The 22,919-nt window shown below is 40.4% G+C and overlaps 1 protein-coding gene across 1 annotated transcript in view; it reads right to left on the bottom strand.

The window, feature by feature from the left end:
- Positions 1 to 22,919, bottom strand: part of TRIM71 (tripartite motif containing 71) — a 53,189-nt gene that overhangs the window by 5,567 nt on the left and 24,703 nt on the right. The window contains exon 2 of the mRNA XM_057400246.1: positions 8,869 to 9,036. Coding sequence (XP_057256229.1) covers positions 8,869 to 9,036 — 168 coding nt within the window. The remainder of the gene's footprint in view (positions 1 to 8,868; positions 9,037 to 22,919) is intronic.

The raw sequence follows: 22,919 nt of genomic DNA, 5'->3' as shown, positions 1-22,919 counted from the left end.
CAAGGGAAGAGAATACAACCGCTCACCACGCGCCGACCAACACCCAGTCTGACCGAGCAGTGATCTAGCCCTTCTGGGTAAACTGCCCCCAGTTTATATAATGGGCATGACATGCTGCGGTATGGAATACCTCTTTGGCTAGTTTGGGTCAGGTGTCCTGTCTCTGCTTCCTCCCAGCTTTCCCTCCTCCCTGGCAGAGCATGAAACTCAGACTAAACATTACTGAGCAACAACTAAAAACAGTGTTATCAGTGCTATTCCCAGGCTGAAAGTCAAAACCACGGCACTGCACCAGCTACTAAGAAGGAGAAAAATGACTGCTACTGCTGAACCCAGGACACACACCTTGGACAGAGACCAAATTCCCTCCAATATAGCTCAGTAATGTTAGTATTTTAAAAACATTCCATAGTAGTATTCCGCAAATACACAGAATGCATCTGGAAGGAACAAGTCTCATTTCTCCCCTCATATGAAAAAATATTTCTTTGCAAAAATCCTTTCCAAACTGTTCTCAGTTTCAGAAAACATTACACAAAGAGCCATGAAAATAAGCTTGGATATTAGTTTTTAAAGACAACATTTTAGATAGACTTTTTACCACCTTTCCCTCACTCTCATACAAGGAGCCACTCCACAACACACTGTTTCAGACTAGGCAGACCAGAGAATGCTCTTGCAGAAAGCACCTCCGATCTTTAGAAATGCAGGCTTGATAAAGTTGGCAAAAGTAATTTAAAGGCTGTAAAACATCCTCAGTTTAATTCTGTGTATGAGTATGTATTGAAGCTGATGCTACTCAATGTGATCCAGCTTCATCTAGAAAGTCAGATGGGATTTTTGTTATCTTTCATGGTATTTTCAAAGTCTGATCTGACAAGTTCAACAGCATCTAGATTATGCCAAGGAGAACACTAAAACCCCGAAGTGCACTGTTACTTGGACGTTTTCATTCCAGGTAGTTATTTTGAACTAATTTGAGTTTAATGTATTTTTCCAGGTCACGTAGGAATAAAGAACTAAAAGAAAAGGAAGACTATCTGGGTCAGGTGACTAGCATCTGGAGACAAGATAAGGACAACCCTGAAAAAAATAAGACAAGGCAAAGTTTCTGATCTTAAATCCAAAGAATTCTCTTGCAAACTGGCAGAAGAAAATAGGAGTGCTACTTGAGAGCCCCTCTGCAGCACAGGGCTAAGTAAAAGGAGCATGCCTTTTAGCTGTTCCTCCTTTGTGCAACTCACAGGTCACTACATTTTTAACAGGGAATGTCTTCAAAATCATGGACAGCCTAAATATCCCACATCCCACTGGAGGAAGATGTGACCTGCCTTCACACAAAGCTTCTGGCAGACAAATTTAACTCAATGCTTCAAGTTGACAGAAAGTGAAAAATCTCATTAAAACAATTAGCAAAGCAGAAACGAAGTCACAGTTGGCCACAGATCAAGGCTTCATAAAAGCCAGGAAGTCTCAGTCCTAGCTAGAAGAGTCCACATGTAGGAATACTGCACCTCTATCAACTCTGCTTTGCCATTCAAATACAGAACCTACTGCAGGGAAAAGGTATGTATTTCTTCCAATACAGACCTGGATTCTTGTTAACTACAGCAAAACACTCTTCCTCCTCTTGGCAAAGAGAAATAGGTAGAAGTGAACCATAGGGAACCATGCTATCCAGTCATATTCCAATTCTAGCAAGCATGTCTGTGAAAGCAGAAAGGTCTTTATTTGCTTATTTGAGCTTTTTATACAGCACTGAACATTAAATAGCTAAAAGCAATCTCAGTTCTTCACTAAAATCAGAGTCCACCTTTCAGGAACTCCACAGCAGGAGAGGTATTAATTCCCTGGGGATGTTGTGATCCTTCAGCCATAGGAACCAGTTATGGTAGGGTAAGTCACTACACTTAATAACGCAAAGTTGTGATCAACAACTCCTACCATCATCTCAATTTATTTTTACTTGCCCGACACTGAATAGCTTAGTATTTTGGGCATCCTTCACTGATCTAAGGCAGGATGTTCAGGATATTGGTAAAGCTTTGGCAAAATTCACATGATCCTGCACTCTTCCAAAACAGGCTAAAAGAGCCTGAACAGCATCAAAGGCACAGCAGCAGGCAGTGGTATGATGATGGGGCACAGCGGTAGGCAAGTTACCTATCTGAAGCAAAAGCCAAGAGCTTTCAGTACAACTTTAGGGAGCCTTCTTTACATGGAAATCCCTTGTTCTTTTTGATTGCTGTATGATATTCACAGCTTCATCATGATAACTCTCTCCAGCTGTTCTGCAGGCATTTCCTGTGCAGAACTTGTCTCTTTTTAAAGAAAAGCAGCTTTTACAATACACACTCCTCATGCTATGTCATCATTATTCCAGTGCTAGTGAATGAGATAAGCAAGTTCACACATTTGGGAAACAGAAGACAAGGCCTGTGTTTAGCAAAGAACTGGGCTACTGAATTTGAGGTGAACAACAATTATTGCTTCCTGATGTTGGCCAATTACAGTAAGTCGACCTCTGCAGCCATATCTGTTTCACTTGTGACTTCTCAGGGGCCCAAACCCCATTTTATTAGCGATGTCACCAGTATCTTGTGTTAAAAAACAAAAGGACTTTGCAACATGTTTTGTAAAGTTTAGGGTTTAAACCAGTACTTCCAGTTCCTCAGAGTAAACTTTAAGTAACAGTGTTTGTGCAGGTGGTATGTTCCAGAGGGCCCTAACAAATGGAAACCTTGCATCTAGAGCTTCCTAAGGGGCAGAAAAGCTTGTTTCCCATGCAGGAAAGCAATGCAGATATCCATCACTAGTAGCTGCAACCAACACGTTTCTGAACGTCTTCCTCTTCTCTATAGACCTACCCAAATAGCAACAAACAATATTCAGAACACACACTTTAGCAGCAGAGGACAGAGGCATGAGGTATTAACTGTGCTTTCATGTTTCAAAGCATTTAATGAGGGTTATTAAACGTGCATGTCTAAGTTTTTATTCTCTGGACATTTCATACAAACACCTTTGTTAACACCTCAAGGAGGCTATTCCTGCAATTCATACATTATTTTACATCTTATTAGACCTAGCTCTGCATAAACATAACTATACGTAAAGGGTCATTGGCACTCAGTGCCTACACACAACATGCTAAACTAAACACTCCTAGGACAAAAACTAGTAACAAGCTTGCTCCCATGGCTCTGACATGGCAACGGATGCTACAACACTAAACTATGAAGAAGCCATCTACAAGAGCCAGTAGCAGCTAAGCAGTATCATAGAACATGGCTGCACTTACGGATATCTGGGCTGACTACAGAACAGCCCAAATTGGGATTTGCCATTTTGTACAACAGCAGGTTTCAGCCATTTTCCACATCTTCCGTCTTCTATTGGTCATTAGGAACTGGAGCTTCAGGTTAGCAGAAAAGCCTTTTCACAATTTAGTCTTAAATATTGGAATATTTAAACATGGTGTTCTAGAAATATCAGTACTCCATGTTTTCACTAGTGCTGCTTTTTTAAATGAAAAATTATGACTGGGAGCACATAACACTCCAGGAGAAAGAAACATTACAAAGCATGTGTTCTGACAGCCTACAAACTACAGAGCTATCATGAAGGTTCTGATGCCCTCACTGCAGGGCTTCCATAGTTCAATACCCAAATTAAATCAGTATGTCCAGTTATGTCAACACAGCACACAGCTACTTAACAGAGCCTATTAATCCAGATGTTGAGCCATGGTTACACCAATTCAGTTTAGCAAGTTATCCATTTGAAAAAATTGCAGCAACAACATGCCACTGTGGCAATGCCATGAGATACGTAAAGGCTGCTTATGTGAACTGTATTGCAACTCATCAATGCCAGCTCTGTTAAAAACATCTTTAAGATTCTTTATCTAAACACTGGGGAATGTGGCATCATTTTTCAGGCATTAATTCCAGTATTCAAGTTTGCTGCTCTCAAGTTTTCTAATGAAGGTGCCAAGTGTCTGGAGAGAAAGTTCAAACTTGAAAGTGAAGTTTGTTTTCTTCAGACGAATCCTTCAGTATTTCAGGGGTGAATGGACCACAGGTAATGGCTAAAGAACTGTAAATGCATACTTGCCTACCTCACTATGGAGAATTTACACTTAAAGGAATTTAAGAGGAAGTTAATCCTCATTAGAGGAAAAAACCTTTGAGATTAATATTCTCTGACAAACACCTCTCTAGCTTTTAAAAGCACACAAACTACAAAAAAGCTTAAGGAAACCTTTCCATATCTCTCAAGTAAGCCCTCTTCCACCAGATGGAAGGTGCTCCATCCCTAACTCGTTTGGTTTTTAGCTCCTTATGGTAACAAAGGCTTGTTTCCCAGACCTTTTCAAATTACTTATGACTGTTTCAGAGCAGGATAAAGCAACCAGAACATAATAGCCAGCATCAAGAACTGGATATAACCTTCTTAATGTTCTTATACTTAAAAATTAACTGCAAGATCATATACAAAATACAGTTGCAGTAAATATACTAGGATTAACAGGCTTAGTTAACAGTGGCTTTGCAGTAATATTGGTGCAGCGATAGAACTCCATAGTAACTGGACCAATGTAAAGGTTTCAGGCCAAACACGTAAACCACTTAAACTCACTTGAAGAAAAATTCTCACATGAAGAGAATTTAAAGAGAAGCTTTGATGAAGGGGAGGGCTAGAAGTTAACTCCTATCAAAAGCTGACAATCACTTTGATTTGTACTGTAAGAACAGACTTTTTGCCTACAGTTTTAGGCAGAACAATAGTATGGACAGCTGTGTCAAATCCATCTTTGCCAATAACCAGCTGCTCATATGTTAAGCTATAGAACTCAAAAGACAACACAAAACAGTAACTAGAAGTACAAAGAAATTCAGGCTCTGTTGATACATATCCTGGATCCAGAAAGGCACAGACTCCATTTTGGTTTGTTTTGGACTCTCAAGCCTGAAAGCCTGACTTCAAAGCCAGGCACAAGGGTGCCTGAGCTAAACTCAATGTGACAACGCCAGGACGATCCCTTGTAGCACAGCTGTGCCATCCTTCTCCAGTACTGACCTCACTTTAGCAGGGACCCATATGGCAACAGGGAAGCTTTCACTGAAGGGCAGAGGCTCAAGGCAACAGATCAGCTTCCGCCTCTGGCTGGCCGAGTTTCTTGCAGTAGCTCTCTACCCCTTTTTCCTAGAATATCCTGTATTTGCGAGGGAAGAGGCACTGCCTTAATGGCTGACCTACTTTACCACCAGCTCCTAAGCCTTTCATGCTGTTAGATGAGAGCAGCACCCTCTATGTCCTGTGCACAACCAATGTCACTGCATTAAGTGTGGAAGCCTGCACTTCCAAGCATCCCAGCAAAAATGGCTAAAGGCTCATCCAGGAAAGAACGTTTTCCACTAAAACCACTTTTAAGACAACTGACATGAACAGATTAAACTGTATTTTAACATCTTCACCTGGAAATTGACCCTAAATGGGAAAAAGCACTCAATGCTTTACTGTTAATGCAAGTGCATTAGATTACATGATATATGTGTATATATATATATATATATATATATATATATATACACACACACAATTACACATGTATAGACGTATTTAAAGGACATGACATTTTGAAGAAGCAATCTATCTTTCATCATAAGAGATTTACATTCAGTTTGTGGCCCAGTCCTTGGAAAAAATTCTGAAAGAAGACAGCTAAGTGTGCACTTTCACGGGGTAAAACAAGGCAGCAGAGCAAGCTCCCCATATAGAAAGCCAGCAACCCTGCTTGCCCCAGTGCTATTAATCCAATGTCAGCTTTGGCTTGCACATCCTGCAAATCAATTCAAGCCTCTGAAAAGGCTAGGAAAGTATCCCAGCAAGGAGGATAGCTTTCCAGTGAAACAAGAAAGAGGGCCTACAAGCCATAAAGATGGGTGTTCCTGCTCCATTCCCTGGCAACCATGAACAGGCCTTGGACCATTGCAATAGATCAGCCAGGAGGCTGACCCAGCCAAAAAGTAATCCCAAAGAAAGGTTATCCTTTTGGCTACATCAGCTCACCACCCAGCTGCGCAAGTGCAAGTTCTTGTGTTAGGAACAAGCTCACAAACAGATGATCCAGGCCAGGATCAGTACAGCAGAGGGAAGCAGTGGAAGTGCTCTATTGCTGCAGAACTTCACTGATGTAAAAGGCAAGCCTCTCCCTTCAACTCCTTTGAAAAGTGAGGTTTGGACTTTTAGGAGTGACAGGCTACATCAGGCTTCCGTGGACCAAGAGGCTGAGATGTATCCCAGCTCACAGCTTGCCCTTTTTTTTGTGTCTGAAAAAAAAATCTTTCCTCCACAGCCACAGGAAGAGTTTAAATAAACAGTTCTTCCTAAAAACCTTCAACTTCAGTTAACCAGATACTCTCCCTGGCCAGTTGACTCACAGCTTGACTTCCTCTCTCCTGCACCTTTTCCCCTTTATTCACAACTACTCCTCCTCATCCAGCCTCAACATCTCATGCCAAGACGGCTATTTCAGAGCCTATTAAAAAAGAGTTACTAATACAGCAGTAGGAATCAGTCCCACTAAGAAGTGTTACTACACCATATTACTTTCAATGCTCTTAGCGCTCCGTGTTCCTCATACTGCAGCTTGCCCTGGCATTAATTCTCCATTGACTGTTTCCCATCTTTAAGAAAAGCACTGAAGCCAATTCCTTTTAATATAGAGGCTAGCTAGAGCTTGTTTCAAATTTATGCTGGCATGCTGTCATCTCCCTAGGATAAATATATTGCTTCACAGCCCAAGAACAGGGAAAGCTCTGCTCCAGGAAAGCTTCCTTATGCAGCAGGCTCACTGCATCAGCCTTTCAGTCAGACACGTCTGCTTTTCACTGCATCACATGCTCTTCTATTTGTTGCTGTTACTACTTAGTAGAGATGCCTTTAGCTGTAGTCTTCCTAATTCCTGCACATGCACGCACAGATTGCCACCAACCTGCTCACTCACCACCCATTTTCCAGACAGTGGTCCAGATTAAAAATCTCACTAAACTAATACAACATAGTTCTTAAGCATGGTTCATTTTTCATAATCTTCACACAGGCTGCTTTATTAACACCTCCAAGATAGCCTCTTAACCTGGATGGGCTGTAGCTAGACCAGGGCAAAACTGCAGACTAAGTTCAATTGAGCTGCTTGTTTGAATTACATGAGCATAACCAGTACCACCCTCCTTCTACCTGTACTGTCATACATTAAGCAGCTCACCCCAGAGGCAGGAGCCTCTTACATGAAAGCCATAGGAAAACTGGAAGAGGAAGAATAAAGTAAGCCTAGTGTGAAGCAGGCAGGCACAAAAGCATTCATGCTATAGAAGCAGAGTGGTACTCAATGATATTCTGTTAGTTTCTACTCCAAAAGACAGTCCCTTCTTAGAGGATTTAACCACATCAGTTAGATGATTAAGAGCTCTGGAGGTCAAAGGCAGTAAATAAATTACTAACAGACAAGCCCTTGTCTATGACAAGCTGGAGAAATTCAGAACACCAGTGAGGTATAATCCCTTCCTTCTTGCTCATTTTGGGGACACATGAAATGCTTCAGTATGCATGCTGCTGAAGAGCCTTATGATCCATTTAAAACAAATATTAGAGGAAGCTGCGGTTTGCAGGATTCTGTTTTAAGCGAGTTCTAAATTAGCCATCCAGGTTCAGAAATTTGGTGTTTGCTGTTCTGATGTAACAAGTTAAACACCACAAGCTAAAGGGAGACAGCAACAACAGTTTACTATCTAGACTGCCACAACACTTACTTCATTCCACAGGCACAAAGGCTTAAGGACAGAAGTTAGCTGCCTCTGTTTCACTGAACAAGCTACTTCCTCATATACTAGAAATAAACAGTGGTAGGTGGACAACAGATTTGGTTTGGGTTTTGTGTTATTTGTACCATGCATGTACCAGGAAAGCAAACCCAACGCAGAAAGCAAGTTTACTTCCTATTCATGGCATTCTACCAATATTTACAAAAAAAAAAAAAAAGCCTTAGTTATATCACATTGAAGTGCTGAGTTTCAGAATTTCCAGCTTGAATCTACGGCATGAGGCTAACAAAGCTAGAAAGCAGTAGTGTGGAGTAAAACTTCCCACTAAGCTTTCTCAATCTTTATATAGGCAAAACTACTGCCAAGATTGTAATAGTTACTACGATGTATTACTCAGCAAAAGTAACTATCTGCATATCCCTGCAAGTTAGTTCTCTATGTAAATTTCTTATGTAGTTTGAAGCACTTCCTTCCAGTCCTTTGCATTATAAAACATAGCTGAGGTACAATGCAATAATAGGCAATTACAGTATGCATCTGTGTGTGTGCATGGAGTAATCTTTGTACAGAGGTAGCTCCAGATCCTCTGCAAAGGCAGGTTAGAAGTTTCACACTAATCCAACAGCCAATTAAGTATTTTCTATTTGGTAGCAACACTGAAGAGGTAACCAGAGCCACAGGTAGTTAACATGTTAGATGCTGTACAGGCATGAAAGACAGCTGAAAAGTCTCAGTCATAAAAACAAAGCTATACTTAGCGCTACTATACAAGATCAGAACTTTCTTCAAAATGCTTTACACAGCCATGTTTGTACAGAGCTTCATATTGTGATTTACATGACAGGATTATGCTGCAAGAATGCAAAACTCATAACAGCACTTTATTTTCAGCTCCACAGCTGCTTCTGTCAGAGATCTGAGAGAACAGGAGGGGTGAGAAGACTGACAGCAGAAGCAGAGAGCGTTTTGCCTTGACACCTTGCCCTGTAACAGACAAGCGGGGGGGGGGGGGAGAGAATTCAAGTTGGGAGCATCTTACTTGAATAGCTTGTCGTCCTTGCTGAGCATCTGCCAGGAGCTGAATGGTGAGAGTCCTGGAATCCTGTAGGGCATCTTGGAGGTAGATAAAGCTGTGACCCACATGTCGTCCCATGGTACATTCCCGACATATGGGGACAGAACAGGTATCACAGTAGAAATGCAGTACCTATAAGGGAAAAACAAACAAACAAACATGAACTATATTACTATCTAATGAAATATTAAGGAGAAAACAGAGTCAGGGTGTAAGAAAGGCCAAGAGATCAACTATAAAAGGAGACAGAGGTAATAGGCAAAGACTTTGGATTTCTCTCTCTACAGAGTAAGAGCTATCCTCCCCAGTAATCTCCAGATCATACTCTAACAGTTAGATGGAAGTGTCATTGTTTTCTTTGCAACACAATACTAGGAAGAGTGTCCACATCAGCTCCTCTTAGGAGCGGAAGCCATCTGCCAACACTTGCAGATTGGAGATGGCATCTATAGCAAGTTTCAGGTGAAGACTTTTCCTGCATACACAACCATCACATTCTCTTAAGTGGGTCATTTAACAACCAACACACTGGAGAATTGTAGATCCAGCACACCACCCCATAGAGGGGGAAGGGGGGGGGGGGGGGGGAAGACGACAAATTGTGCATGCCAAAACCCATCCTTTATGTTTTCAAAACATGCAAATATCTTATTTGTTCAGGGCAGTGACAATATTAGGCAAGAGCCCTCCTGCCACTCCCAACAACAAAGCAAAAAAACCCTTTGCTATGACATAATGTTCCTATACTAGTGATACTCAGGAGATGCTAGAATTGGAAAGCAAGACTGGAACATTAGCATGTCTATCAGCGCATTTGAAAGCTACAGCCAACTGTGGGTAACCACTAAATCCCCATTCTATTCACAAAGCACTTAAAAACCTGTATTCAAATCACAGTGGAAGTCTTACACCAAGATGTTAGCCTAGGAAGCTGGATCCATTCAGCCATAACTGTTCCCATTCCGTCCAGTAGAGGGAAGCAGCACACAGAAATAGCGAAGCAGTACACAGAAACAACTTCGATGGAAGTGTTTTCTTAGAGGCAAGCTGAAACCAGCTATTTTCAAAGATGCAAGGAGTACAACAAGTCAACACAAGAAAGCTTTACATCCCAAGTCCTGCTCTTCATTACATACACTATTTCAATTAGAGTGGTATGTCAGAAAATCTGTATTGCCATGGAAGAGTCAAAACTCCACTACAAAATGGCAAACAATTTTTCCTGCTACAGTTTTTCCATCACCAGCTATTTGAAATCTACCTCACAGAAAGGAGCAAGAGCAGAACAAAGTTTGGGCAAGTGTTTGATATGCCTGTCTTCTCACAGCTGTCATCCAGCCACTCCCAATTCCAGCTAACAGTTTGTGATATGGTGCATAACATCCCCCCTTTCCCTTCTCCCTCAAAAGCAAGGGGGAGGCTAGGACAGGTGATTCCCTCAGATTGCCTGTGCTGCAGAAAGTGACATGTTAAGCTCATATAAACACAACAGCTGAAATGGTACATGGCTTAATTTCTCAAGGGATATGTGTGTGTTTGTTTGTGCATGAATGGGGAAAAGCTTTAGTAAAACTCAAGTTAAGTTTTGCTATAGGGAAACTGGAGCAAACTGTTTTGCTTCTGTTCAAGCAGCATCTAAGATCTTCCATCTTTTGTGAGTAAAAAGCTGCCTTGGCTCCGAAATATATTAGTCAAATGCATCATCTTCCTCAACTAGAGGGTTCCCTATCTTTACACTGCAGTTGTCTAAATCTGTATACAATGTTCACTTGCTCGTGCAGTTCTGTAATTTCGCTGTTGAAAATTACAGGGAATGCTTATTACATGTCACTGAATGACTCCACTTAAACAACTGGGAAGTTAAGAGAGAATGAAAACCAAGACAGGGTATCAAGTTAAGTCATATGAATCTGATATACTTTAAAAACATACAGCAGGGATTTGGGGCCTCAATCAAGCAGAAGCAGCTGAAAGGAAAGTGGTAACCATATGAACAGAAGTCCAGAAGGACGTTAAACCTATTGTCAATCCTCCATTTTGGAGGATACCAGAAGCAAAAGCTCTGTAAGACACCACAGATCAGCCCTGTCACCCAGGCACTCCTGTGAAGTAACATCATCCAGTGCTAAAGGAGTCACCAGCTGTTCAAACCAAAGAGAAGCTTAGCTATTCAGTTGCCTCCTGCCACCCACCACAATGTGGTGGAAACCAGCAGTCATGAATTTAGAATGAAGAGAGACAAGAGCTATAATGTCATTTCAGAAATATGCCGCTTACATAGGACATATCAGGGGAAAGCCTTGGGTAGATACTACAGAGCCATTGATATTTGTTTCTTAGTAAACAAAATGATGAAAACAACACAGATTTAAATCTGAGAGCAAAAGAGTTAAACTTGGGTGAAAAAAGTAGACAGTGATGGACTGACCTCCATCACTACACTGTTACTCAAAACAGTTACCCTTAAATGCACACAAGAGGAAGCACAAATGCATAATCCCTACTGCTCTCAGTGGGAAAGGGAGCTAGTCACCAGAAGAGAAGTAAAAGAGTCAGCCAGCTTCAAGATGAACTAGCAGCTCCCAGGAAACTCCTTTCTGGATACAAAGACTACAACAGAAACCTCAAACTTGGCAGAGGTACAAGGGGAATTTTCCTCTTGTGGCTGATTTTACATACTCACTGTCAGAAGCACCCAACAGGCTCCTGACATCAGCTCTACCCAGCAATGGGGCCACACTCCTATAGAATTAAACTGGAAAGAGCCCAGCTGTGCAGGGTGCAACAGCAATGGGAGTTTATTTGTGCCAGCCGGGCTAACGGAGCTTGGAGAACAGCATCCAGCTTGCCTGTGCTTGCAACCACAACCAGGCATTTATTGTTAAAGCTCAAGCCTGCTCACACACCAGTCCCTAGGTCATGGCTACAAAGGTCACGCACTGCTAGATTAAGTTTCTATGCCTGTTTCTAAATAGAAGGGGGAGAAAATAATCCAAACGCACCCCCCACGCCAGGCCACCAACAAGCACCCCCTGCAAAAAATTCATACCAGCAGTATAAGCACAGTAATAAGGACAATACACGAGTATGTTTTCAATTCAGACTTCATGCACTGTGTGCCTAAAAGCAAAGCATTTTAGTTGTGCTGTTAATACAGCAAACATATTGCTCCTTCTATGCTCATTATATGACAAGTAACAAGGCTGGTCTTGAAATGTGCATGGGCAGTGGGAAGGAATAATAAAACACTAATTCTTCCATACCAGATATCATCTTAAAAACACCACAGTACTTTAAGGAGAGTCCTAACACTCCTCCTCCTCCCCCCTTATCTGAAGAGGCAGAGATGATAGTCAAAAAGATCCATCAAGCTGTAAATAATACTATTTTACCATTTTCCCAAGTGTACAAAAGATTGGTTTTAAGAAAAAAAACCAAACATGCTGCTTTTTCCAAACTACACAAACATTCTGATAGGCAGAAAGGAAAGAGACTAGAAAGCAGACACAGATTACACCTTTCAAAAGAAATTCAGAATTGTGAAAACTTCATTTAGTGAATAGATTTTTTTGTAGTAATAAAGTAAAAATTCAATTGTTTTAAAGTAAAAATACAATTTTATTTTATTTTTTGCTTTAAAGACAAGACAATTGTTTGGAAAGGTTTTTGTGGGCTTTCACTGGTTTTAATAAAAATAAAATTTGATCGTTTTGGTTGTTTGGTTGGGGTTTTTTAATAATATAAATGTTTAAGATAAAAGCTGTTGCCCTTCCAATGCCTATTCTGTTAAATGTCTATTAAGGGAAAAAAAAAGACTCGTAATCAATTTTAGTAGTAGGTTTTTTTGTTGTGTGTGATTAGTTTTGTGTGCATGTTTTGCTTTGCTTTAAAGAAACTGCTTCAGCACATTAATTAGTACTTTGGACTTTCCACCCAAATTAAATGAAAAGAGGAGTCAGAAGCAAGGGGGGAATTTAGTTTTAGAGACAGTTAAAAGTGATTTATTTTAAAATAAATCAGCTATGGGCTGATTATTTCCCAAACAGGAAATATTTCCTGAATTGGTGGCATACAATTTTAGACACAAAACAATAAAGGGAGCCTACTTCAATTTAAACAGAATCAGTGAACCATATTACAGGGCTATTCATCTTTTACAGCCACAGCAGCCCAAGAAATACAACAGCAAGGCCATAAATGTGATTGCTTCAGGAAAGGCTGTACAGTGCACCGTAAAAACATTTTACAACAGCAGGAATTCCTGGGTGTCGTTCTCCCTCTTTTTTGGTCCATCTGCTTTCAAAGGGGGCAGGGGGATGGGCGGAGATGCTGTTAAACGTCCCCAGGGACTGCACAGCAATCAATCATCATCTGATGAATGGCCACTAAAGTTAAACCCTGACCCCACTCCACAATTCCCACACCACTGCTCCTCCACTTACTGCTGACCAGCTTCCAGCGTCCCCCCCCCCCCCTTCCAGCCCTCACACCAAAATATCCCAAATACCAAGCCCAGACAAAAGCAATGGAATGTAGCAGGCACCATGACAGGGAAGAATTCAGCAGAAACAGCATCTAAGGAGGCTTAGCCTTAACCTGTGTTTAAACAATTTTTCTCTCACTAGTACTCTGGCGTTTTCTTCCCAGCTTGCAAACACTTGATTTCTCTCATATCAGAGCGTATTTAAGAGCATGTAAGCATGCAATTGTCAAAGCATGTGGAATCTAATCATTTAAGCATTTGTTTTCCATCACATTTCAGTGTCTTGCAATGATTTTTATCTAATTTTTTTTATCTGTTTTTATCTTTAGTGTTAAGAATTTGCACAAGGTCATACCACATAAGGTTATATTATTTTAAAATACGAGTCTGATGCTTTAAAAGGCACCCTGTAATCAACAATTACAAAAAGTCTACAGACAAAACAGTAGCCTCTTGGTTTCTACTTCTGGAAAAGTTTCAGTATGGCATTTGTAAGTTAATTTAGTTTATGACCAAAAATAAAAGTATCATACTTACTACATACAATCTGAAGTTTTCCATAATTAAAGGTGTTTTATTATCTCGTTCCCTTGACAATAACTCAAACAACAGTGGCTTTGTTAGGTAGTGTGTAAGGTTTAGTGTAAGCCTTGGAGGACTATCCATTTAGCATAAACTAATTTTCCAATGAGTTTTAGTTGTCTTCCTTCAGCACTGTGGTCTGGGTTTTTTTGCCCTTTCCCCTCCCTCCCCCCCCCCCCCCCCGAAAGCTCCTTCCCTGTATCACCCACAGTAATTTTTAATTTGAACAGCATATAAATATACCACCCAGGATGACTGGCTCAAAGTTTGGTGCATGTAAGTGTTACAAGTTTTAAGTGGAGAGCACTAATATTTTTACTCTGTAGGAAGCTAGTCATTAGTTTCCATTTTAATAGCAATTTATGGCAATTACCTTGATTCATACCACAATCAGAGCAGCATTTTAAGAACCTTCACTTCTGCACTGATAACACTCTTTAATTTAAATGCTAAATATAAAGACTGAAGATATAAGCAAGTAGTGCGATACACATCAGAACTACAGGCTATTTGCCAGCATACCTGAAGCATTTTGCTTTCAGAGATACTTAAAACCCTAGTGTTTCTGTGTACCTATTAATCATCAAATTACCCTTGGAAACTGTATTTTGACTTAATGCTCTGGTGTAGAAGAGACTGGCTTAACACCAATTTTCTTTGCTGCATGTAATGGGAAACGATACACCAACTCCAGAAGGTCTCCACAGCAGACAAAAGAGTTAATTCTCAAATTCAGGACAATATTCTACTAAAATTTCCACAAGAATACGGACACCTTGAATTACAGCCCTATACTACACAAGGCATACAATATATGCACAGAAAGTTGTACCAAGTGTGATTAGTTGAAGCCAGTTCGCTGTTTATTACCTTCCTTTTCTACCTGGATGAAGAGATATGGCTGGGTCCATTTATAAGTTCAAGATAATCATTCAGCACTTCTGTTAAGTTTAGATTTCCCTAGCCCATAAAAATAACAGAAAGCCCAGCTAACAGATGATTAATACTCGTGTAAGTCCATTTTTAGGAAATAAAGCTGTAATTTCATGTGCATTTTTTTCCTAGCACCAGTGTTAACACCCTTCCCCAAATGCTCCAGTGGGTTCTGCTCCTTGTTCCAGTTTCTCAGCCACACAGGTATCTCCTGGCCCAGCATATGATGGGGAAGAAGCTCACTAATAAAACCCCCAATCTAACCAGCATTGCTCCCAGTGTGAAACCACACACAGCTCAAGGCTATCATTTCATTCAGTTAAACTGACAACCACTCTACAAGGAAGCCCTGTGCCTCTTGCCTTCCTCCTTTCCTCCCCTCTTAACTGCTCCTCCAGTCTCACAGAAGAAATTTGGGGATCTCTGCAGGCAGTGGAATATCAGTTTTTTAAATAAGCTATTTTCTATCAGCTGACTGTGGGATCAGAACCGCAGCAGACCCAGCACAAGGGCGGAAGAAGAATCCACAACTAAAGACATGGAGACATCTGTTGACAAGTATATTAAATACCAGCTGAACCACAGCACTAAGCCACATGGTTCAGCTCTGGTACTTCACCAGCCTCCCAGCTAGAATTAGTGTAAATCTTCTCACTGACAGTATTCACCTCAAATTCTTACCAGAAGAAGAGTCTCCAGCCTACACTGAGTGAGATACACTGAACAGACTGTTAAACCAAACAAGACTATTACACTCTTAACATTCTTGATGTTTACCTTTTTCAGTCCTGCTATGATATTATTAAACCAGTAAAAGCAGCAGCATATTTTAGAGAGTGGTAACTGGGTCTGTCAAATAAACTAGCTAGGAGCAAAGGGGTTTTGGAAGATACAGATTCATTAAGAGTTTAGAAAACCCAGTGGGTATTACCAGTCAGCTGAGAGTGGAGCAGAGTGCATTTAAGTTGTCTTTGCCAATACAACAGCATTTTCAAATTCAAAAGGACTTGGGCTACAAGGGACAATCAAGATCCACTTCACTCTGTATCATCACTGTAATGGTGCAAGAACGGTGCAAGACAAGAAGCTGCAAATGGGCTAGGTGACAAAGTCACACCTTTGACAAAGCTGGTTAAGGATCTGATGGCTACAGCATACTACAAAATCCCATCCTTCGTGTTTTGAATTAAAATCTTATAGTTAAAACTTCATGTGAGGACTGTAGCTCCTGCTATAGCCACCAGCCTCGAGCTGGAGCATCTCAAGTATTTCTCTCAGCAGCATCTGCCAGCTGTGGTATGGAGGGAGCGCTACACCACTCACCCAGACTTCACCCATCTAATCACATAGCCTCCTGTAAGCTCTTGGGTGCAAGGTAACATGGCCAGCTGATGTAACACACTACCCCAGAGATTCCAATTACTGATGGACTGGAAAGAACATCTCACATCCACCTTACACGCATCACTCAGGTTCTTCCTAAATAGGTATAAGCAAAGTTCAATATTTTTCCAACATTAATACTGAGGTGGTACAGGTATAATTATCCCACTGTGGGCTACCATTCCATTACGGCATAATGGTAAGCCCATTTCACATTTTTCTGTTAAATAAATTGTCTGGGGTAAGAAAATCTGCATTTCATTTCTTTTTAAAAAGTCACAGCATCTGCTTCAGCACTGAAGCAGGTAAAGTAGCCAGTCTAGGGAAAGACAAAATAGTATCAGCAGCTAGTAAATAACTCAGCCAGTGGCAAGTTAGCTCTTTACAGACTTTTCCATAGGGGAGACCAGCCTGTGCTTCAACATGCAACTCATTACCTGTTTAAATGCAGCTTCTGTGCCAAATCTACATGACAGGAGCAGTAGCAGGGTGGTCTTGGCACAGGGGACAGTGGGTGGATCTAAATATTCAACAGTTCAAGCAAGCAGCTAACAGCCTTCTGTGGAAGTAGACACTAGCTAGAGTGCATCAGGACCCAGCTATACTTTCAAGTCCATCTGTCCAAGTTGCTAGTGTGACTCCCTGCACATCCTTCACTGAGCCTCCCTAACTCTCCAGCTCTTGGAAAGTTAGTTCTTATAGTTCTCAGCCAAAGCCTGGCCATGGTTTCAGTCATGCTGTAACTCAATGTGTTGACAATTGCTTTGCTATTGCACATGGCATTTTGCTTTTAGACAGAACCGAAGTTCAACACCTCTACAAACTCCTTACATAATAGATTTTCTCCTTTCCTGCACAGTTCAGCATTAGAGCTTTTGAAGTTTTCCTTCTATGCACAGAAGGAATTAAACTAGGAGTTAGTGTACACGCATGGCTCCTGCATCCTGCTCTGTAACTATCACTACAGCCCTTGCTTCTCAAAAACTTGTATTCCTCAACTCCACGCTGTTCCTACACCACTGCAGAGAACACTACTTCCATTCAGGTCCCTGGTAACTGTTGACCTTCACATGGAAGGCTGTCAGCAAGGATGCTATCATCTGCCCTGCAAACAAATAGCTAGAAAATGTTTTTTGTCTCTTAATATACTGGAGACAAGCCTTATTCTTTATTTGATAGGGGGAGTGGGAAGAGGAAAGAAACAACTCAAGCTTGCAGATTTCACTCAAAGGCCAGCCAGTCCTCACAATGAGGAAAAGCCAATTGTGAAACCTCATCTTAAGCAGATGGGCTGCATGCAGTTTGCCTGAGAGTTTTCCTGATCCCAGAACAAACAGGTCTTTGTATCATACATTTCCTTACAGAGCTAGTCTGCAGTCAAGCCACCACTACCCAAGAAAATTTGTTTTGGTGCAACAGCTTCCCATTAATATTTTTAGAGGGCTCTTCTGGGGGAACAGAAAGCCTATCAGGCTAGACATCTTAAATTCCTAATGCTCAACTGTTAGGGAAAAACAGAGTACGAGGAAAAAGAACACATTTATATAAGGAACTATGGCTTTACCTATTTTTACCTTCGCAATAGGTTCTACCCATTGGGGGGGGGGGGGGGAATGGATGGATTTTGGTTGTTTGGGGGTTTTGTTGTTGTTTTCAGCAGTATTAGAAAGCTTGTTTTAGAAAAGTATTCTTTAGAACATGAGTATGTGCTTATTCTTTCACACAGTGTAACACTTCCAATTACATCATCTAGTAATTGCCTGCTACAAGGAAAAAGATTGAAAGCACACATTTGAAAACTCCCACAGCTGAACCACCACATGAATTTAACCTGTAGCTCAAACTGCAGTAGCTGGAGAGTACTAGAAAATGAAGTGATTATGAATTCTGAGCCCACTCTATAGCTTTACACTCTGGCTGTTCTACCTTGTGTGGCCTTACTGTCAATCACAGGGGAAGAACATTAAGAATACAGAGTCGAAACAACTAGTAAAAAAACAGTGCTCAGAAAGTAAAGAATTTCAAATAAAGCCATTTTTATATGTAAGTACCATCAACTTAAAACCATAAGAATGAGGTAGCTCAACATCTTTAATTTCTATCTTCAAGTGTGTACTCAGGAGAGGTTTGTCTCTGTACCAACTATTTGTTTAAAACCATTTTAGCAAAATTACATAATCTCTTACAGAATTAAAACCCCATCTCTCTATGTTTGTTTGTCTTTTTTTTTTTAATCAAGAAAGCTTTGTGTTAGGGTGAAAGCAAAAATATAACTACTTTCACACTAACAAATCTGAAAGCCCTTATAACAAAGAGAGTTTTTGACATACATTTAGCAAAATGAAGCGATTCAGATATTCAACACCACCACTACTAGACTCTGGTAATTCCAGTCTGAGTAACTGTCTGATAGGCAAGATCAGTCCACATACTTGTATAAGACACTGTCCCTCCCCCATTTCCAGTATCAGTTCTTCAGCAGAGATTTTACCTAGTATTATGCAAGCTAATATCTGTACAGATACAGCAATTACTAAAGGGTCTGGGCTGCTTGCAATGAATCCTTGTGGCAAGACTGAAGTCTTACATATAAATTAAATGCCTCTATCAGTTTTCATTTACAAACAGAATCACAGCAATCCTATGTCAGTTTAAACTATGTGGAATAAAACTAAACAAGACCAGAAATTTATGCATTAGGGTGTAAGTTAATCACCTGGAATATTACAGGAAGGAATTCCTACCTCCTCACATGCAAAGCCAGGCTGGATGGGGTTTGGAGCAATCTGGTCTAGTGGAAGGTGTCCCTGTCCACGGCAGGGGGGTTGGAACTGGATGAGCTTTTAGGTCCCTTACAACCCAAACCATTCTATGCTATTTTCTCCATGGTAACTGCCTAGTTGGCCAAGCATGTGAGACAGGCAAGGGAGGGGGAAGAAAGTGTCCTTCTTCTCTCCTTTACTCCTGCACCACCACCCCAACATGGAGCACTGGCTACTACTGCAGCCTGGATGCCTGATGAGCATAACACAGCTCTGCTCTCCCTCACATTTCTGCCTTGCACCTCTTCTGTCTGCAGAGGAAAGCTGTAACATGAACAGCCATAGTACTAAACCCCCACAGCAGGAGCTGTTACATTTTTTCCTTCAATTGTGAAACAATCCATGCCTATTAAACAAATCCAGTTACCACTAGTGCCATATGCACATGAAACTCAGGTCAAAGTGAATATGACCAACTACAGCCTTTTATTAGGAAATACAGGCAAGAGAGCTGTCTGGGAAAATTGACATATAAACCCATTCCGAGTGTTTTATACTTCAATGTTTTTAGTTACTGCTTATGTGGGACAGGTTTCACAGAAAGCACAAAGGCAGCAGTGAAGTGGCCTGCTCTGTGCTCTGCCTTCCCTGCTCCCCTTTGCCTTACTCTGTCCCAAAAACTATTCTTAAAACAGCTATATACCAATGTACCAAGAATAAGGACTGACTTTAAAGGACCTTCTCTTCACTGAAGACCCAAAATGGCTAACATGAACACTTAGAAGGTTATCTTTCCAAAAAGCATTCAGGCTCGCTCTCTCTACCACCATCCTCTCAAATGCTCACACACTAAAAATATGCAAGTGTAAAAGTTTTATTAGCCAAAGTACATGTTTCAGAGCAGGAAGAAAAATTACAACATGTTCAGGTTTCAGCTGGGATTCCCTCATAAAGGAAGAATCTTAATTAAGCAAAAACAAATTTAGATTGCATTGAAAGAAAAAAAATCAGTTTGCTCCAAAGTACACATACAAGTGTATATATACATATGAGTATATATACCAGTATATATGCAAGTGTATACACACATATATACAACTATATATACACCACTATATACTCAAGTGTGTGTATATATATATACCCACACCCCAAAGTGTATATATACATGCCATATTAGGGTTCCTCAGATAACATCAAATTGCACCCTCCACATAAAAAAATAATCATTATCTGCTCCCAGTATAGGACTTGGCACATAACTGTAGTATCTTATTCAGAGAAGCAATGTTCTCCTTGAGGATCAAAGCTTTGCTGCTTGCAGTAAAATGCCAGACTAAATTGGGCAGATTAACATGCTTGTTACAATTCCTCATAATTTCAAGGAGGATTATACAATCATTTTATGAAAAGACTCTTCATGAAAGTATTATCCTATGGGTGCTAGTGCACTATTACTTTCAACTGAACTCTAGTATTTAATGTTTGTTTTGGCAGACCTAGCTGTCTTAACAGCCACAGGGCATTTCAATAATCATATAACAAACACTACAGCAGGTTATTCTTTAATCCCTTGTGAGTGAATGAGTAAATGCTTGTCCATCTATCATATAATGATACAGCTCTGCAGTTACTGCCAAGAAGATACTGTAAATCATAAAAGAACATATAAGAATAAGGAGATCTGTTCCAGGAAGTCAGAAGTGTTTACTCAGAATAATTTTTTCTCCATCACTATAGGACAGCAAGAACAGATAAACTAAGGTTTACAAGCCATTAACACAAAATGAGAGGCACTTTTATTTCCATCTGAAAAGACAAGTCCTGATGGACAATTTAAGTATTCTTCATTTATCCCTAGCTGTTTGCCTCTCTGGCAAGCAGGACCTCCTAAGTTTCAGAACTCTAAATTAATCACTTTCCTGCCTTGCACTTATTTCCAAATGGGTGAAATACAGGTACTAGCAAGTTTAAAGCTTATATTCCCTTCCTCCACCTCCCCTTCTCCTAAAGGGGTAGTCTTTGTTGTTGCACGGATCTTGTTTTTGGTGGTTTTTTTTGTTGGTGGATTTATTTTTTTTTTTTTTAAACACTCACCCCCTACTTTCCCACCATTCTGTCATAGATTTAAGTGCTGCATAACATCCTACTACAAGAGCACATTTCCTCATGGAAACAGTGTAAGAATGTTTCCCTTTTTAATCTGGGAGAGGTGGGAAGAGATAGACACTCCAGGATGAACATTTGATCAAATGAAACCTGAAGAACAGAATTACTACTGCTTCAAACTGCAGGGTAGATTTCGTATGCTTACAGACAATGAGAAATGCTAATAATTCCATTTAACATACATTGTGTCATAGACATTGTTATGAAGTAGGTTCAGTTAGGGGAGAGAACAATCTTCCATTCTATTCAAGGTTTAACTTACAATTGATACACACACTTTATTTTTGACCATTCCATGGGACTCCAATGGGTCAAGCACATAGTGCATGCATTCATACAGCCACCAAATAAATTTCTCATTATTAAGTGTTATAGTTTTGGTCTAACCGAACCATAGTGCTTTAGTGCCACCCTGTCACAGGGGTCAGTGATATTTCAAGGACCTTTTAAAAATTGAAAATGCTTAAATACTTTGAATCCTTCAGTGAAAACACCAGCCTTGATCTTGCTATTGAAAAATAACAAGCAAGCCTTCCACATAACACTAGCCTTGCTTCTGTATTGTGCAGGCAAGTTAGCCTTACCCTAACCTTTAACTGTAGCTTTGTTTGAGCTTTAAATCAGGATAAATGCAAATATAAAAAGCTTGCTCAATCATCAGTGAAGGGAAGGAAAGCTATCCAGGCTGATCTAGAGGGAAGAGTTAAGTGTGACTCACTTTACTAAAGGAAGAAAGAAGGGATGGCTAAGGTTAAATGCCCAGTTCTTGGGAAAAAAAAAAAAAACACACAAAAAAAACAAACACCACAAAAACAAACAAACATGTACTAGTCTTATTCTAAAGAAAAAAAAAAGCTATTTTATTATGTACCCCGATTGATTAAAAGGCTGGCTTTACACAAGGTATGTTTCTTTCCCACTCCCAAGGGACAAAACAGGTAGGCAAGGCAGAAGTAGTTTTATTATCTCTGCACAATCAGCAAGGAGTTTTTACGAACACTCAAGTACACACACGTCTTGCATGTTAAGCCATGATCATTAATTTTTTATGTATTGCCAGACTAGTCCTACATGTCGTGTGTGTCGTCCCCCCCCCGCTTAGGATAAAGTTTGAAGAGGTCATAGATTAGATTTATTCTCTCTTTAAAAAGAGGAGGATTTTCAGCAATCCAGGCAGAAGAACAAAACATGCTTAACCAGATTTCCAAGAACAGGACAACTGACCTATTGAGTCAAGTCTGCTTGGTAACAAAAGGCTTTCAAGGAAGCTACCTGCCTGACTCTAGAGTATTCTTCCCTGTAATGTTTTCTGGCACAGAAACTCCAAAGACTTGCTGAATTCAAGAGGAAGGCCAGGCTTTAGGACAGTGCTGTCATGCAGTTCTTTCAACACCCTTCTAAGTACTCTGCTAGTTTCCTAAATTAGTATTTAGGTTAAATTTATTGTAAGATACAAGTGGTTTGCAATTGGGACAGCACAATTAATGGAGATGTGTGATCAAAAGTACAAGGGAGAATTAAAACTCCTTATGTTAACACAAAGACTTCAGGAAAAGCTGCATTTCTACCTCTGTCCTCTACCAAAAGGTTAACACGATGCACCTCACATACCACCTTTGCTATCAAAGTAACAGCAGCTTTGAGCCACACACAGGCAAGTACCTCTGGCAGCTTACTACCAAGACAGACCTACTGCATCAGGA

The sequence above is a fragment of the Pezoporus wallicus genome, unplaced genomic scaffold (genome assembly GCF_028554395.1).
Source record: "Pezoporus wallicus isolate ANWC-B61680 ecotype Strahan unplaced genomic scaffold, APGP_CSIRO_Pwel_v1 contig_8276, whole genome shotgun sequence".
Lineage (NCBI taxonomy): Eukaryota > Metazoa > Chordata > Aves > Psittaciformes > Psittacidae > Pezoporus > Pezoporus wallicus.
The sequence above is the reverse complement of the archived record's forward strand: the minus strand, read 5'-3'. Positions and strand labels throughout refer to the sequence as shown.